Genomic DNA, 19,976 nt, shown 5'->3' on the forward strand with positions numbered 1-19,976 from the left:
GGAGTAAAAACGATAACTGGATCAAATATATTTGTATGTAAACCTACGTTTGCACATATGTATTAAACTTGCAATCCCATGCATATAATATCTCCAAAGAAAAAATAAGTTCCTCCCTTGTATCCAGTGCCCTTCCAATGCAGAGCGCCACAGTAGAGGCCCGTCCACTTGGGGATGTGTAACTCCCGGGGTGAAGCTGTGCACTGTGACCCTGCCGACCAGGGCCTCTCACAGCACTCTTTGAGAGATGCATGCCACTAGTGAAGGAAGATAGCCAGACACAAGCATGAACAGCCCTGGAAACAACAAAAAGCCTCAGTGGTGGCTGGAGCTGCCACAAAGATGGCGGCCGTAGAATGGATGTATGACGTTACGACGCATACTTTTACCATGCATGCCTTTACAACGCGTTTTTTACATCGCAAACCTTTACAACGCATAGCGCTTTGGGGCGCTGATAGTGAAACGTTTAATTTACTATTCCAACTCCAGTCCCCGTGGACACTAGGGAAGGTGTTAGATAGTAAATTAAACTTATTCCCTATCCTAGAGCGCCCCCCAACGCAATGCGTTGTAATGGTTTGCGTTGTAATGGTCGCGTTCTAATGGTAGTGCGTTGTAAAAGTTTCGTTGTAGGTTGTTCACCCCGTAGAATAAACGGGGAGGAGTGGCATGTGTGGAGACAAGCCGCCGTGTGTTAGCGGTGATGTGGAGGAGGAGAGGGGAGGGGAGGGAGAAATATCTACGGAGGGGAGTCTGGACTGTCCGTGCGCTGCTTCTGATGGGTGGAGAAAGTCTCTCTTTGCCGGGGACCATCCCACCTAAGCACAAGCTGTAAGACTGAAATATGCCTCTGCTCTGATCTAAAATGTAAAGGACCCTCTCTTCAAAATATGGCTGAATGGGGTTGACCCTAGCCCACCAATGGCTGAAGGGTGCTGACCTGCACCCTCTTTCTCAGCATGTTTTTGAGTTGACGCTCTGACATGAGCTCTGACAGACTGTCTTCAGCTGCACCTAAAAACAACATTTTCCAAAAAGAGAAAAATAATCATTGGTTAGTCACCATATTGCCTTCCGTAACCATCAGAGCATCAAACAGAAAAAAGTTACAAAATACAGGCACTTATTTAATTTCCTAAATGATGCAAGGCTGCATTATGTACTCGAAGGATGAGCACTGCTTTCCATCCCGAATCTAGCTGCACGATAATAAAGCAGGCACCAAACTTGTGGAAGGAGATTGGGAACAGGAGAAGGATTTGTACTGTACGTAGACAAGTACAATGCCCGGCTGCTCCTCGCCACGGTGCTTCTAAGGTACAAAAAAAATACAAAATTGTCGAGTTACATTTCCCCACTCTTCCTTTCTCAATAGAAATTTACTAGTAACAGGAATGTTGCATAAAAAAGGCCCAGCAGTGTGAGAAGAAAACATGCATATATATTCATCAGTTTCGTTACTCCACCGAGGGAGCATTTCTAGTACAGGATTCGACAATTTCCCTGAGACATTTCTGTTCCAACCAAATGTCACATGTGACAAGGATACATATGTGGCTTAGATGTAAGGAAATTGGGAAAACACGCAAGCTATAGGCAACCCATTCATCGTGGTCGAAGTCAGAATCAGGTGTAATACAAATGAGGTGCGCTCACCCCTATGCATCGCTCTTCAGTTGCAGGATGTTAAATGAATGTCCCAGGGATTCAGGGGTCATCTGCAGACACGAGACTATGCTGCATAGTTTCTGTAAACCTGTGCATATTCAAGCATGGTTTCAGTGGTTAGAAATACATAGTTTCAATTATTATCCTTGAAGAGAAATGGGTTCAACCTGTGTTTCATTGCATTTGCGTTTAAGCAAATATAGTGTAGATTTTAAGTGATATGGACTAGTATGTCTTTTAATTAAAAAAAAAGCAATGCAGTATCAATGTATAGTATACCAGTTTAAATGTAGTGATTAGCTGCTGGAGGTAAACAGGGTAGAGGTGCGGTTTCCCCAGAAGATCTGGGCCACGAGTTCAGTAAACGGGCATGAGATAAATGATCATACAGGTTATCTAATGTGATTCAGTGACACAGGGCCATATGTATCATTCCAAATTGCGATCGCAATTAGGCTTAAGGGTATGTATGAAAGCAAAACTGCCTCGCAAAATAAAGAATCGCATAATTTGTGATTCCTTGTTTTGCGATTGCATTTAAGGAATCGCAAATTGCGATTCCTTAAATGCAATGTAAGACGCACAGAAAAAGTGCAATTTGGCCATAAAGAATCGCAAATTACCACCAACTTCAAGTTGGTGGTAATTTGCGATTTCTTTGAAAAATTCACTTTTTTGCATTTTTCAAAGTGCCATGTGGCGCACATACATGCCCTTAGGGCATGTATTTGTGACAATGTGCACACATGCACATTTCAGGGGTGCAACAGGGTGTCCTTTTGACACCCTGGCACCCTTGAAATTGCATTCTCAATTTGCTATTCTCTAATTGAGAATTGCAAATTGAGAATGTCTTCCCATTCATTCCTATGGGGCCCATAGGAATGAATAGGGAGGTATTCCCTAATTGTGAATCTCAATTTGCGATCCGCAATTAAGGAATATGTAGGATTCGCAAAATTATTTGCAAATCCTACATACATAGCATTTTGAGATTCTCAAATAGCTATTCTCTAAAACTCGCTATTCGAAAATCGCAAAATCTAAATTTCATATATATGGCCCATAGCCAGTTGTCATCCTGAAAATCTGCCACCTTGGAGTACATGGGGTTCATAGAATGCCCCTAGTAAGGAGTCAAACTGGAGAAATCCACATAGGTATGGTATTGTGTGAGTCTCTTGGCGAGGATGTGCATCTATTGATGTTGGAATAAAGAAAGATTTCTGCATTTCCCTCAAGTACAACCATGCATGGTTTGAGTGTCCTGTGAGTGATAAGGTAACCCACCAGATCTTTCGATATAATTTGGGTCAGATTTGTGAGGATGGATTGTACAGCAGGGTGACCATGCGGGGTTACAGCGAAAAGATACAGATACAAAGAAAAGGAGGCAGAGGACAAGAGTCTGCCAGGCGGAGAGAGGGCACAGGGAGAGAGCTTGTTACAATTAAAGCGCGGGGGAGAGAGGAGGGCACAAGGCCCGACTGGCCAAGGTTTGTTTAAGTATTGTATTGTATTGTAATTGCATTTATATAGCGCTTTCTACCCCTGACGAGGCGTCAAAGTGCTTTTTCGGCGAGTAGCACGCTACTCTGGGACCCATAAAGGATTAGTGTTGAATTAGTATAGTGAAACATGCAAGTACATTTTAAGTGGTGGATAGGTTAGTCAGTTATTTGGATTTGGAATGATAGCAGAAGGATAGAGGATGACAAAGGTTTGTATTTTTTTAGCGCTTGTTGACGCACGCTATTCAGGAAGCCTATAAAGGATTAGTGGTGAATTAATATGGTGAAATATGAAGTAATTTCATTGGTGGATATTAGTCAGTTACTTGGAGTGAGAAGAATAGCAGAGGGATAAAAGGGGAAGAAAGATTTGCATTCATATAGCACTTGGTACCCCTGATGGGTGTTGAAGTGCTTTTCTGGCACGCCACTCCGGAACCCATAACGGATTAGTGTTGAAAATTAGTATAGTATAAATATGAAGTACTTTGAGTAGTTGATATGTTATTCAGTTATTTGGGTAGTATATTAGTATAGTTGAATATGGAATTTGAAAAGTGAACATGTTAGTCTGTTAATTTTGATTGAAAATGATAGTGGAGGGATAGAGGAGTGAAGGATTTTTTAGGTCTGCTTTGGCTCTCGATGCCGAAAAGGCCTTCGATAAGGTTTCTACGTGCTGTATTATGTACACATAATCTTGGTGACTCCTTTATTCATATGGTCATGTCCCTCTATTCACAACCCCGAGCCAACATAAGAGTCAATGGCGTCCTTTTTTAATCTTCGCCAGGGCACTAGACAGGGATGTCCTTTATCTCCACTTATGTTTTTATTATCCATTGATCCCCTCCTTAGACTAATTGACATACATCCAGATATTAAGGGTTTTTCTTTTGGCCCTCACCGGATTAAAACTGCGGCTTACGCGGATGATGTCCTTATTTTCTCAGATGATATTGCTTTGGCCATTCCTGCTATTTCTGATACCATCTCTCTTTTTTCAAAGGTTTCAGGATACACCTTAAATAAGGACAAGACTGAGATGTTCCCACTGAATGCTTATTGTTTCTCTACACATATGGGCTCTGCTGGCTTTAAATGGCAATCTAAGCAATTGAAGTATTTGGGTATCTATTTTTGTTCCACCTTGTATGATACAGTTGCTTATAATGAAAATCTGACTATTCTTAAAGTACGGCGTCTGTTGGACGCCTGGTCGCCGAAACACATTTCATGGTGGGGGCGCCTTCAGACTCTTAAAATGATGATTACGGCTATTATTAATTTTGTCTCTTCCATGCTCCCAGTAAAGTGATCTGTTTCCTTCTTTCATGACATTGATGTTCTTACTTCTAAATTTTTATGGAATGATAAAAGGGCTAGAATTGCTTATAAATTCTTACGAAAACCTTATGATATGGGAGGTTGTAACTTTCCCGATTGGGGAAAATATCAAACTGCCTTTCTGGCATCTCAAGGTGCTCTCTGGTTTTCATCCCCTCCTATTCATGTTCCATCTTGGTTGCTAATAGAGCAAGAACTGGCCTCTCCTTTGCCGACTGCTTCTTTTTTAACTACGTCTACCTTGTCTATTCCTTTTTCCCGTTCTATTATATTGGATACTATTGCTGCGGTAAAAACGGAGGACAAGAGGGTGGCGACTCCATTACACAAATCTAGGTGGTCGTCTATTTGGCAGAATTCTAAAATTAAAATTACTATTGCTTCTTCTTTGATGTCTTATTGGGCTTCTAAAGGGATCTCGCTTGTTAATCATCTCTATGATTCCAATAATGCTCCATTACCGTTTTCCTCTTTAGCTCAACAGTTTTCTTTATCTAATTTAGATTTTTGTACCTTTCTCAAGATCAAAGTGGCACTTGCTAAGGTGCGCCTTCATCCTACTTCCCCTACGATTACTCTCTTTCAATTATGGATTAGGACTGGTCACGTAGCTTCTAAAATTTATAAATTTTTACAATCTACTTCAATACCTACCCATACTGTAGCTCAGCAAAAATGGTTACACCATTTTGACCAGAGTGTCACGGACCATATTTCTTCAGACACCTAGCAGATGATTGGTAAATTTTCTCTTTGTAATAAAATCGCCCCATCGTTAATGCAATCTAAATTTTTCTCTGTTAACCTTCTCCATTGGACTCCTACTCGCTTACACTCGTTGAATCTCAAAGAGGACAATCTTTGTTGGAGTTGTGGCTTATTACCAGGCGATTTTCCTCATATGTTCTTTGACTGTTCCCCTTTTGGGATCTCATTCACAAACACCTCAAGCTCATTTTTGGTATTCAGTTTCAACTATCTTTTCCATTAATCCTATTAGGCCCTTTAGCATCCCCAGTCCCTCTTCCCTTAGATTCCATGGAATTACAGCTGTTAGATCTTTTATTGACTGTTGCAGTTAAAGTAATTTTAATGGAGTGGAAATCATTTTCTTCAGTTTCTTATCATACTTGGTGGGCTTGGGTTTCCTTTTTACGTAGTGCTCATACCTCGGTTGATCAAGCCCATCTTTCTCTGTCTATTGCTAGTGGTGTTTGGACTGCTTTGGATACCTACATGAATTTATCTTCCAAAGGGTTAGTTGTACAATACCCCTTTGATATATCTGGTTGAATGGTGTCTTGTCTGTTGGGATGGTCCGGTGGAAATCCTCCTCTCTCTTTCTTTTCTTGCTTTTGCTCTCTTTCTCTTTCTTCTCTTCTTTTCTCTCTTTTCTTCTTTCTTCTCTCTTCTTTCCCTTCCTTTCTTTTCCTTGGGTACTCTAACTGATAGTGATACTCTCGATTCTTGTTTCTGATATATATTAATTGTTTTTACCATACTTAAATTATTTATCTGATTCTGGCGGGCTACCTTTGTTACAGATGTCTCTTTTACAACGCATGCTTGCCTACTATATTTTGATTTTTTTATCCTATATCAATTGTATCACTGACACTTGTATTGTGTATCTTCATTTGCTTTTTCATAATAATAAAATTATTTGAAATGAAAAAACCATAATATTATTTTACATGTTTATACAAAGTAATACACAAAGATAGGTACATATCTATAGTGAAAAAAAAGCTTATATACAGAGGGATATGCTGTAAATTTCTGTTTGCGTATGGTGCTTATGGGGGAAGAGCCCAATCTTGAGTAGTTTTCTGAAGATAGGGTGGTTGTCGGTGGACCTTATGTTGGGGGATGCCTTGCTCTTCACTTTTAAAAAGTCACGCTTGCAGGCGGGGAATATAACGTTTTATGAAACGGGACTTGAGTGTGTGGAGAGAGGTGCGGAATGAATGAACAAGGTGCTTCAGGAAGGAAAGGTGGTGTGTGTGAGAGAGTGCGCTAGAATCAAGAAATGCTGTGAGAAGAGCGAGACAGTGAGAGAGAGAGGGAGAAGAAAATTAAGAAAGAGGCGGTGTACCAGAATAAGATGCGAAAAGGATGAAGGAAGCAAGATGACGCAGATATGTTAAGTAGTTGAATGAAAAGAATGAAGAACAATAATGACTCGAGGCGGGTGGTTGGAGGGAGAGGGGAAGACATGGGAAGAAGACACAAAGGTGGAGAGTGAAAGGAAGGAGGGATAGAGGAGTCGAGCGAATGAGAGGGGGGAGCAGATGGAGAAGCCCATCGTTAGGTACCCGGGAGAGAGAACAGGAGCGAGCGCTCACGGGCTCCTTGGGAGACAAGCATAGAGATACAGGGAGGGGCTGTGGGCTGTCACGCGTCATTGGGCAGATTATGTGTCGAAAACAAAAAGTATTTGTCGCTGTGCCAGTCAGTCACTGCATCGAGTCCATCTGGACAGTTCTCTCCCTGTACACGCGCCCCTCCCAACACTTCAGCAAGCTCCGGCTGTTTTGCATTTGAGTCCCTCGTCCTGGGTGCATTTCTATCTCAATTTCGTTCTCTCTGCTTGGAGTTCACGCGCACACGCACATCCTCGGACAGCTGAGCCCAGCCAGTGCCATGGAGATCCACTGGCGCATATAGGGCCGAGCACGCGGGCGGCGCCGGCAGCGGCCTCACCTCGGCCCCTTCTTGGCTTCAGCGTGTGGTGGACCTAACCACAGGTAAGTTCACGTTCATTGGTGTCCTTAAAGTGGTGTTGTGTTGATGGTAGGCAGGGCTGCACTGCAAGGAATATGTGTCCTTTGCCGAACCTTGCATAAACATGGCCGTGGCGGAGCCCGGACCCGCGCCGAGGGCGAGAGTCAGAGAGAGGACGTGGCCATCACTTTCACCGAGCAATGAGCGGGATCCCTTTTCTAAAAAGGAAAACGTTTTGGAGACTGCGCTTCTTCTGCGTTTCTAACGACTTTGCTCGCCTCAGCCAACCGAGAGATGCGTTGGTAAAATATAATATCGCAACAAAAAATCCGAATAATCTTGAAATCGTAGCGTTGCCCGGTTGTTTCACAACACTTTATTTCCAATGTAGTCACCTCGTTTTTGTTGTTGTTGTTTTTTTAAGCGTTGGTTGACGAAGTCGCATTTTTCCCGTTCATTGGAGGGTATTACATTTGATATTGATAAATTAATTAAATGTCACAAATTTTCGCTGGAGCATTTTGGGGTTCTCGTTTTTTTTGTTTTAGGTGACGCGTTTTCCTAACCAGCAAATGCAGGGGATCAAACACCCAGAGAATCCGAGCGGTTGCTAGAATTACTGATGTCTGACACTGGCGCATTTACATTGTAAGCAGGTTGTAGTATAGCAATGAATGTCAGGTTTATTTTAATTACTGTGCTGAAGGATGCCGCTTCCTTCTACCGCCAGGACGCAGTTTTTCTGGATAAGTGTGCGCTTTGGAAATGCTTCTTCATTTATTATTTATTCATATTGAGAATATCCATAAGTAATTTAAGAATTGCCAGCGATGTGCCTACAATAATACTGTCGAATTACATGGTTTATTTTACAACTGAAAAATAAATGGTACGCACATCTTGACACTTTTATAAACCACAATAAACAAGTATTAGTCAATGTGTTATTGTTATTATTATTATTATTATTATTTCCAGTAGCAAAGCCATTTTTACATTGAATGTACGATTAAGGACCAGTTATGCGAATCGATTATTATTATTTTATTGTTAATATGATCATCCTCATCACACAGTTACATCGACGCACGTTCCATGATGTTAATTGTTTACACCTGTACCGAGCGCTGAGTAGCTCAGTCATTATTCATGTGACATATTGGATTATCTTATTTGAATTCATTCCCATTTCAGTGCTAATGAAGCCGTGCGGTGTTGCCTTTATTGACGTTTACCCACTTCTTTCGAGTAGTGTCGACTTTTGGGTGCCACGCTGTCTGCAGTCACGTGAAAATCCTACTAAATGTATCGCAGTTTCTAGCCCTGCTTTCAGTGCCCACCACAAGGCGTGACTGCTTGTTTCCGCACAAGGCCACGCACTCTCTTCTAGATTGTGTAAGATTGCACTGAAGCATGTAGGTCTCAAAAGGAATCCTTACATACTTATACCCAGGCCATACAATAGACATTACAACAATTATAAAGAAGTTATTAAAACGATCCTGTTTCCGAAGCTAGAAAATAGTTGTAAAGTCCGAACATTACATAAAGCGCTCTTGTTCTATACAGCGCTACTGATTCTCAGTGTCATTCAGTAGCAGACGAGCTCCCACATGCCTACCTTGCCACCCCTGCCAGTCCGGCTCTAGCCCAGCGAGAGGAGACAGCAGGGCGGGGAGCGCGCCCGTGACAGCACCTTGTCGCAGGCCGCCACATGGCCTAGTGTCAGCAGCCCGGCCGGCGCGCGACGCAGACGCTTCGGCAGACACCGTGCAAGGCGAGGCTCTCTGCTCACCACCCTCAGCACAAGAAGCCGTGGCTCTAACAAAAAGCCCCGCTCCCTCGTTAGAATGCATACCACTGGGGAAAGCGCGTGATTATGGTAATCCGCAGGATCGGCTCTCCGGACTCCGGGGCTAATGGTTGGTTGGCAGATGCCAAGAAACTGACGGATCACTTGAGGTCCATGTGCGCGCTTTCCTAACACTGGGCGCGCGTGTGCTCGAGCGCTTACACTCATGTGTAGCTGTTTGAAACCGGTGCGTCGACAGTTCCACAGTACGCAAGATGCATGAAAAATGGCTAGACACAAGGGGCCTTATTTATGAAGACTTGCGCCACCGGTGCGTCACTTTTTCCCATGTTAAAAGTGACGCACCGGCAGCGCAAGTCCTTCATAAATAAGGCCCAAGGGGCCTCATTTATGAAGGCCTTGCGCCGCCGGTGCGTCACTTTTAACATGGGAAAAAGTGACGCACCGGTGGCGCAAGGCTTTCATAAATGAGGCTCAAGGGGTGTTAGGGGCATCCTCCCGGGGGGCACCCTCCAGTCTGTACACTCCGGGTGTCTACCTCCTACATTGTGCACTCCTCTGCGACGTGCCACCGATATCAAAGATGTGCACATTATTCATAAATGCAAGAATGGGGACACAACGTGTTGCATTGAACATACTAATGAAATCCCCCTTTTTTATCGATAGCTCCCACGGGGCTCCTATACCGTATTTCCGTTAAAATATCCCACACAATCTGCTTCTTCAGCATGTTATGAGTCTGACGCATTGATTTGATGTTATTACACCTACACTGTGTTCACAAATTCACATGTGCTTTGCAACGAGCTACGCGAATTGTTTGTTTGAAAGTGATGCCGTGCGTGGATAGTTGGTCGGGGCAGCTGCCCCGGAGTGGCTTACCGGCCGGGGAATGGCGAATGGCTCACTGTGTTTACTCTCTCTCCCCAGGCTTAGTTACACCATGGAGGATGTCGGGCCTCAGAGGGGCACGTGGACCGGCGATGCTAAGGCGGTGCAGCAGTGCCTGACGGATATTTTCACCAGCGTCTACACCACCTGCGACATCCCCGAGAATGCCATCTTCGGCCCGTGCGTCCTGAGCCACACCTCTCTCTATGACAGCATCGCCTTCATCGCCCTCAAGTCCACGGACAAAAGAACCGTCCCGTACATTTTTCGAGTAAGAGTCATTGACATCTAATGAACACTCCTTTTAGACACGTAGAACTGCAAACTCTGTGTCTGGGATGATCCGTTCTGTGTGTTGCATCAAGATACATTCTCTTTTGCAGGCTAATACATAGAACAGTAGCCGGTTTACGGCAATTAAATCTGTAGAAGATGAACTCACCCACCCCCATTGCTTAGACGCATACAACCTGGCTAAGGAGACGTAAAACACTTAACGGGGATCTTTACATAACAGGCGCCTTCTATTTTAGGTTTAATGAAAAAGTGACTTTCTATTTCGAAGCCCCAGAAGTCAATCATACATCAGTCTTGTGGGCGAGCTGTCTGTTGAGGTGCGGGTTTACTGGTGCTACTGTTGGCGACGGCGCTGGTGGTGCCTGGCCATGCTGGTCCTGTTGGGCCATATCAACAAAGGCACTGATTTCAGAGAGTGCCGGTGTAGATGCTGTGGATATGCGGGAAATAATGGCGGTGTCCGTTCTGCCGTTACATACTGGTTGTGCTTTCTGTGCTGGTTGTGCGTTGGCTGCTTTCTTCTATCGTTGTCAGCGTCAGTTTCTGTCTGGTGTGGAAGGTTCAAGGCAGGTGTGTCTGTGCTATTCTTGGTGCTCGTGTCTGCACTGAGTGGCTGTGGCGTTTGGGTGTGCTTGTACGTGCGGGTGTCATTGCCTGTGCTAATCTTGCAGTTCATGTCGGCGAGGGTGTCTGTGTCTGGTTTAACTGAGCTGGCTTATCTAACAGTCTACGCCTTCTTCCTTCAGGTGGACACATCCGCTGCAAATGGCTCCTCGGAGGGTCTCATGTGGCTGCGCCTGGTCCAGTCTGCAAGAAGTAAAGAAGAACAAAATCTAGAAGCCTATATTAAAAATGGGCAATTATTTTACCGATCTCTCGGTAGGATAGCAAAAGACGACGAATTATTGGTTTGGTACGGGAAGGAGCTCACAGAATTACTGCTGTTAAACCCGTCTCGGAACCAGTGCAAATCGAATGGTGAGTGAAATGCCCAGAGCGGCAAATCTAGCAGCTTGAGGTAAATCTGTTCTGTGACTGACCTTCGCAAACTCACGTGGATATACATTAGGACGTATATCGTGAAGTGATCTGTGCTTCTATCATGAAAAAATATGTGAAATAGAGACACATGGAGAAAAGTCATGACAGATAAACAAATATAAAATACAAATGAAGAGCGGCGAGCGTAATATAACAGCAAAAACGAGCAATGGTAATAAAGGAAGTAAAACAGGGACTAAGGTAGGAAGAATTTAATGAACTAATTAAGCGTTTACAAGCGTAGACACTGAAAAAATGAAAAATCAAGGAAAACGCGTAAGAGTACAAAAAGCAGATCGAACGTCTCCCAGTCATATAGCTCAAACTGCTGTCATTAGCTACTCTTGCTTGCCTTCCATTTTAATTTCAGGGGCAGCGCATGATTGATATAGAGGAGCTCTGGGCATATTTATTCGTATTTTTTGGGAGAGAGTAGGGATACATAAATGCACACGCAATTAACACAAACACATTCAAGCTACGATCAGACCTGCCAACATTATACATTTCCACCGTGCGTGCAAGGATAAGGGGGTGCGTAGAGAGGGGGCAGTGTGATAGACAATGGAGTTGTGGGCCACGTCACTGTCTAACGAGCTACACCCCCCCCCCCCCCCAACTGCAAGAACGTAATCATGCAGAGGAACGTCCTATGCCCCAGAAAGGTGTTGAGTCCTGTGGTGCAGGACATGCACCCCAGAGCTGGAAATCTATTTTGAGCAAAGGGGTTCAGCTCACCGTGTGAGTGTGCCTCTTCATCAGGCTGCTGTGAGATAAGGAATGAAACAGTGTGTCACAAGGATGCACTATATGAACATTTGTAAGGCCTGGAGAGATTGCTGCCAGGAATCACATAGTTTCAAGCCTCATCAAACGGCCACATGGTGAACAGCCAGGATGATACAGTGAGCTGGAAACTGGTTTCAAGATCTGGTGTGAACGTGCTGCACCTTTGGGCTCCAGTTAACACCTCCCAAGGGATTGGAAGTTGGTGCCAGAAGAGTTACCTACTAGTACGGGTGTAGGGTAGCTGTGTCTGTTTAGGCGGAACAGCACCTTCAAAGCCACGTTTCCCATGGCCCCCTTCTCCCCAAGGCTACATCTCCGTCTCCCCGTGGACTCACACAATGAAAAATATTAATTGGATGGCAGGTCTACACACAGGCTACATAATGAGGGAAACCAGGGTTCTGGTGAAATCAAAAACCACAAGGCCAAAGTCAGAGTGGTTTGTTAGTGTGTCTAGAACCTCAACATGGTAATATAGTTACCCATTATGATTTTATTTATAATATCTGTTTATTTTGGGGTGATTATTAGTGGTGGATGGAATTTTTTGTTCAGCCCATTAAATTGGCAGAATTTTGTCATTCTGCATTACTCTTTAATGTGGAATTCTGGTCAAATTCCATCAAACACAGCGTGGTGGAATTATTCACCCACGAGGCTCCAGAAAATGCGAGTTGGTGAGTGAGATTTGGCATTCCCTACTGTGAATATCTAACATGAAGACCAAAGGAAGTCAGTATCCGATGGTTGTGTCTCGCGTAAATGTGCTGCAGGTTGAGTAGTTTTTCTACTCAAGCAGCAGCAAAATCATCTCCAATGGCTGTGCACTCTATTTTAACGCATGGTGCCATTTGCGCTGATTTTTCAGTGCTGTTCATGCTACCAGCACTAAATTGCAGCGATAGAAGCACAAGCTGCAACATTTCTACCCATTAGTAGAAAACCACAGAATCTCACTGACTTTTTATGTAAAACCATGGCAATCCGCAAAGTGAAAGTCAGTGAGTTCCACCCTCCTCGAGTGATTAACTTGAAAAAAAGAGTTTTCTCACAAGGAAAATTGTTTTTTGCGAATAGAGTGTCAGTTACAGGGCTGTACTATTTGATTGTTTGCAGTTAAAAGAAGAGCATGATACATGTATGTTAAGAATGTTGAACTTTAGGAACCCCACCATTTATGTTGTTAAAAGCACAATCGCCTATAAAAGCAAAACCTGTTGAAGTTGTTCCATTCATGGATAAGGTAATGATAGACCCTGATAGGACACGCAATGCTAAGTGTTTACTTGACTTTCATGAGTAGATTGTTGATCAAAAATGAATAATGGCCAAGTCCGGTTGAATCGTCGGGTTCTTTAATTGCCGCATTTACTGCATACTGATGGATTTATCACATGTGCCGCATTTGTTGCATAATTTGTAGAATTCTAAAACATGTTTGTAGTTGAAATGCAGCTCAGTCCTAGTGGCACTGACAATGGTGCAGTTGTACAGAGTGGTTTGGGGGCTGCCATTATGACGATGAAAGTCATTTTTCAGAGTTACATGAAATATATATATTTAGGCCAGTGAACTTTGCAAGCCAAATAGCCAAAGAGAAAATAGAAAAGAGAAAATAAATACAATGAAACATGTGGATCATTTTAGATTTTCTCATATGTTTTTTGTTGTTGTTTTTTTTCTGGAAAAAAACAAATGATCTCTTTGCACTGAGTAGAGAGTGTCCCATTTTTTTTTACTGTGGAAGCAAGATCATTGTGGATATATATATATATATGTATTACCCACTGGCGATAGCCAGTAGGTATATATAGTTAGGATTTTTTTCCTATGGGATTTTTAAAAATTCTATGTCGAATAACTTTGGCTTATGAGGACAGAATTGGCTGAAATTTTCAGGAAAATGGAACATTTTGTTTCTGAGCAGCCCCTGAAAATTTGGGGGGGTTTCGTCAAGGGGGGGCCGAGAAAAAAGGGGGGTCCCAAAACGTGTTTTTCCCATGCAATTTTCCATAGGGCGGATGGCCTCACTTTTAGCCTGAACGGCTGAATGGATTTACACCAAACTTGGCAAAATTGTAGGGACTGGTAGCCCGATGTGCCTTTGCTATGTCTCAAGATATAGGCTCCAGTGGTTTTTACGAAAATTAACTTTGAAAAATATATATTGGGCTACATTGGGCTATATATATGTTGGAGCCCAAATGTAGCCCAATGTAGCCCAATGTAGCCCAATGTAGCCCAAAGATGGCCACCAGAGACAAAAAAAAACAAATGTAGCCCAAATATTAGCCAGATGTAGCCCAACTATAGCCCAATGACAGATTGTCCCAGAGTGTTCTAAAGAACAACTAGAGTGCTAACAGTCCTACTTATTACAAAGGTATGGCACACCTGAAGCCATCTTGATTGGAATAAAGTGGTAACTCTTAAAACATTTAATTTAAAAAGGAACAAAATGAGGGGGTTCATTTTGCCATAGAAAGTATGATTAGCGAATATATGACGAAATCCCGCATACCATCAGTCCGCAAAAAAAATCCTGCATGTACTATTAGGCCGCAAATTAAAATAACGAAAACTTTTAGAACGAATATGCCTTTAGCATACACTAAACAACTAAACTACCCTAAACCCTAAAACACTACCCCCAGCATGACCCTACACTACACAAACAGTACAACACTACCCTAAACCCTAAAACACTACCCCCAGCATGACCCTACACTACACAAACACTACAACACTACCCTAAACCCTAAAACACTACCCCCAGCATGACCCTACACTACACAAACACTACAACACTACCCTAAACCCTAAAACACTACCCCCAGCATGACCCTACACTACACAAACACTACAACACTACCCTAAACCCTAAAACACTACCCCCAGCATGACCCTACACTACGCAAACACTACAACACTACCCTAAGCCCTAAAACACTACACCCCAGCATGACCCTACACTACGCAAACACTACAACACTACCCTAAACCCTAAAACACTACCCCCAGCATGACCCTACACTACACAAACACTACAACACAACCCTAAACCCTAAAACACTACCCCCAGCATGACCCTACACTACGCAAACACTACAACACAACCCTAAACCCTAAAACACTACCCCCAGCATGACCGTACACTACGCAAACACTACAACACTAACCTAAATCCTAAAACACTACCCCCAGCATGACCCTACACTACGCAAACACTACAACACTACCCAAAACCCTAAAACACTACACCCCAGCATGACCCTACACTACACAAACACTACAACACTACACTAAACCCTAAAACACTACCCCCAGCATGACCCTACACTACGCAAACACTACAACACTACCCAAAACCCTAAAACACTACACCCCAGCATGACCCTACACTACGCAAACACTACAACACTACCCTAAACCCTAAAACACTACCCCCAGCATGACCCTACACTACGCAAACACTACAACACTACCCTAAACCCTAAAACACTACCCCCAGCATGACCCTACACTACGCAAACACTGCAACACTACCCTAAACCCTAAAACACTACCCCCAGCATGACCCTACACTACGCAAACACTACAACACTACCCTAAACCCTAAAACACTACCCCCAGCATGACCCTACACTACGCAAACACTACAACACTACCCAAAACCCTAAAACACTACCCCCAGCATGACCCTACACTACGCAAACACTACAACACTACCCAAAACCCTAAAACACTACCCCCCAGCATGACCCTACACTACGCAAACACTACAACACTACCCAAAACCCTAAAACACTACCCCCAGCATGACCCTACACTACGCAAACACTACAACACTACCCTAAATCCTAAAACACTACCCCCAGCATGACCCTGCACTACGCAAACACTACAACACTACCCAAAACCCTAAAACACTACACCCCAGCATGACCCTACACTACGCAAACACTACAACACTACCCTAAACCCTAAAACACTACCCCCAGCATGACCCTACACTACGCAAACACTACAACACTACCCAAAACCCTAAAACACTACACCCCAGCATGACCCTACACTACGCAAACACTACAACACTACCCTAAACCCTAAAACACTACCCCCAGCATGACCCTACACTACGCAAACACTACAACACTACCCTAAACCCTAAAACACTACCCCCAGCATGACCCTACACTACGCAAACACTATAACACTGGGGGAAGCACTAACCTTTGCCGCCACCGCCGAGAGTCAGTAGAAGGCAGAAACAGCAGCAGGGAGCACCAGGGAGCTCCAACAATCATCGCCGCCACCGCCAAGAGTCCCAAGGCACCGGACTCCGCGCCGCCGCTCCGGGAGACCACAAATCCCGGCAGGCAACGCGGCGGCGCGTGCAGAGTGACGCGCCTCGCGCCCAGAGAGCGCCAACGCGGATTTAAAGACCGGCAAACCCCGCGTCGCGGGACGCCCGGGGCGAAGCCCGGGCAAAGGGCGGGCCGTCTGAGGCCGTCCGAGGTCGGATAAGGTTGGGTTGGGCCAGGAACTCTGCTCAAACAGTTACAGGCCTACTGACCTTCATTGAGCTGCAAGCGTATCGTCTGTCAGGTAACCCGCTTTTTCTTATTCTAACACTACGTTCTGTTATCTAGCCATCTGCATACATGCCTGGATTGCCTGGTAAAAAGTCAACGCCTGCTACCAACACTATGGAGAACTATTTAGTCCAGGTAGTAGCGAAAATAAACAGTGACAGAAGGTCCTCTCTGGGTTTGGATTCTTCCACATATCCCCCACTAGTAGACATAGAAACAGAGGATCCTTTTAACCTGACAAACACCAGCCTCTCTGGAGTGGCACAAGCTCCCTCACAGGATACTGTCACCATTCAAGTGGCATAGTGGCCAGCACCGAAGATATCAGCGACATCGACGTAGTGCCTCTGAGTCCTATGATCTGCGAGCTTATTACCCCTCCCATTGTTCCAATTCCAGCACCAAGGATTACAGGGGTTAAAAGAAAAGCTATACAAAAACGACCGGGGCTAAGGTCAGCTAAAAACAGAATTGCAACACCACCAAGGAAAACCTCTTGTGTGGAGGAGGATGATCCCTTGGGGGAAACATATGCAACCTTCTCTAATAATCTACTTCAGAAATTTTGCAGTCTGATGGACATAAAAATCAAAGGTATAGTCAAACCTCTGATAAGCAAAATTGATAAGCTATCCGCTGAAGTGACTAAACTGGAAGGTCTCCTTGGTAAAACGCTGGGCGAAGTAGGGAAACTCCCGGAAGTCATTACGTCCAATGTACAACCTATGGTTAATGACATTTTGGCAAGTAAATTGCCACCCACTGTTATTCCAAACCCCCCAGTGGCTCCTCTGATGACCCTTCCGGAAATTAGCTCTGGTGTTGCACCCCCGCCCATCCTATTGTTGAACCTAACACCTCGAAAGGGTCATTTGAATTGGTGGTGGAAGCCTCGCCATTAGTTCTTGTTTTAGCAAATGTACCCCCTCTGGCTTCCGGTGAAGCTGAATCAACAGCATCGCTTGTGAATAAATCTTTGTCTTGGCTAACCAATAACATGGCCATATCTTCGTGGGGGAAACAGCAACTGGCCGAGGAACTGGTAAATGCAAGAAGAGTGGAGTGGATTGGGAATAGAGAAAAAAAGTTCAAGGGCGATTGCGTTGTGCTTAATCTCTCACACCCTGATGCATTACCAAACATACTGCCTAATATTTTTCCGCCACAGAGACGCTCCACTTCTATCGTACCACTGACCCTTGACTTCTTTTATCCTCGAAAAGGCAGAGGCCCTAATCCAAGCACCTTAAGAACAAAATGGAACGTCGTAACCAAAAGGGCTAGTAAGAATTTTGGTTCCGTCGAGTGGGGACTAGGTTTAGAAAACAGATTCTCTGCTCTTTCCAATCTAGATGCTTGTGATTGACAAATAACTAACTGTATGCCTCAGCTGCAAATACCTTCATCCTTGTGTGTAACAGGGGGGCAGAATGAAGCCATTGGCTCCTCAAACGAGCTATGTACTCCAGATGTCTTAGTAGGATTAACAAATCTAATAGTAGATGGTAATGTCATTATGGATGTAAATATGAATAGGCTTGTTCCGAGCTCTGATTCATGTGGGGAGGGTGCCTTTGGGAACCTACTATCTTGGAATATAGCTGGGCTATGTTCCAAAATGGACTGTGGAGAGTGGTTTGAATTCATTAGCAAGTATGATGTCTGCATTTTCCAAGAAACTTGGGCCTGTGATCCTGTTTATGCATTGGGATATCTGAATTATTATGTACCGGCCACCAAAGGTCCCAAGGGGAGACCAATGGGAGGTCTCACTATATGGGTCCGTCAGTCCCTGAAGATCCTAGTAAAAAATATAGAGCTAAATCACAAAGACATCCAGCTCATTCGACTAGAGAGGGACTCCTCTACTCCCATTGACATTTATAACTTATATGTTAGAGGGGGAAATGTTGGTAAATCTACGGTTTTATCGTCACTGTACAGTTACCTAGACACTCACTCTTCTGGGAATAACATCATACTGGCAGGAGACCTAAACCGTACTTTTGAACCCCTTGACACTGGTGAGGCTTTTTTAGGTGCGGAGGAAGATAACTTGTGGGAAATCCCTGCACTTGATTTAACCCCTATAACTCGCTGGACCGAGGATATCTTAAGCTTGAATGCTATGTGCCTTGAATATAGGCTAAGGGCTCTGAATGGTCGTACCAAGTCAGACAGAGTATCAGCCATGACCTTTGATAATGGAAGATCTAAGAGTCGTATTGATTACGTTATATGCTGTATGGCCCTATGGTCATCCATTATTGATATGGAGGTTAAGGAAAGGCTTGAGAGTGACCATAATCCTCTTTGCGTCCTCCACAAGTGGTGGCTGTCTGATGTGACTGCTTCCAGTGTTGCTATCGATCCCTTACCTCCGTTGATTGTACCTACAAACGATTTACGTAGGCTGAGGTGGACTAGTGTTAAAACAGATGAGCTGGTTATGGAAAAAATAAACATGGCAACTGACAAGGCTATCATGGCCCTTGAGGGTGAAACTGGGCTTCTTTCCAGTATAAATAATGCCACCAAGGTCCATGAAGCTCTCTTTGATGAAATTAGAGGCCATTTCCTGAAAACGGCAAATAAAAAGATGCCTGCCCACAGACCTGCACGCTGGTACAATCACGAATGTAGGCTGGCAAGAACCTCTTTGGGTGATGCTATTAAGAACAAGAACCTAGAGGTAATTAGATCTGCCAGGAAGCATTACAAACAATGTATAACAAGAGCGAAAAAAGATTGGGACGAGGCACACTGGAACAACCTGAAAAATGCTAGCGACCGTAAGGACTCCAGGTTATTTTGGCATATAGTTAAATGGGGACATGATAGGATAGAAGAAGCAAGCACTAATAATGTCCCCCAGGATGCTTGGGTAAAGTTTTTTAGCGAGCAGTATGCTTCTAGAGATCAGGCAGTGGATAGAAGGTGCACACACGGTTTACTTACTGGGGATGACATCTTCACTAAGAATGAAATACTCGCTGCCTTAAAAACTGTTCGTAGTGGGCGGGCTCCTGGTATTGACGGGGTGCCGGCAGATGTTTTCCTGAATGACACGGATAGATGGTGCAGATACATACTTTTGTTGATAAATTTGATTGCAAGGGGGGCAGATATCCCAGTGACTTGGAGGGGTGCTGAAATCATCCCTATATACAAAAATGGAGATCGGGCACAGCCCGGTAACTATCGCCCCATTAGTTTAATAGATACCATCCAGAAAATAGTGGGCCGAGTAGTTGTCAACAGGTTGCTGGATTGGGTTGATGAACATAATATCTT

At 44.0% G+C, this 19,976-nt stretch overlaps 1 protein-coding gene across 1 annotated transcript in view; it reads left to right on the forward strand.

Annotated features, from left to right (window-relative positions):
• The first annotated feature begins 7,010 nt into the window (after nucleotides 1-7,010).
• Nucleotides 7,011-19,976, forward strand: part of PRDM8 (PR/SET domain 8) — a 60,161-nt gene continuing 47,195 nt past the window's right edge. The window contains exons 1-3 of the mRNA XM_086963185.1: nucleotides 7,011-7,276; nucleotides 10,000-10,231; nucleotides 11,004-11,235. Coding sequence (XP_086819311.1) covers nucleotides 10,013-10,231; nucleotides 11,004-11,235 — 451 coding nt within the window. The 5' untranslated portion in view covers nucleotides 7,011-7,276; nucleotides 10,000-10,012. The remainder of the gene's footprint in view (nucleotides 7,277-9,999; nucleotides 10,232-11,003; nucleotides 11,236-19,976) is intronic.

Source organism: Lissotriton vulgaris, chromosome 3_1 (assembly GCF_964263255.1).
Source record: "Lissotriton vulgaris chromosome 3_1, aLisVul1.2, whole genome shotgun sequence".
Classification (NCBI taxonomy): domain Eukaryota; kingdom Metazoa; phylum Chordata; class Amphibia; order Caudata; family Salamandridae; genus Lissotriton; species Lissotriton vulgaris.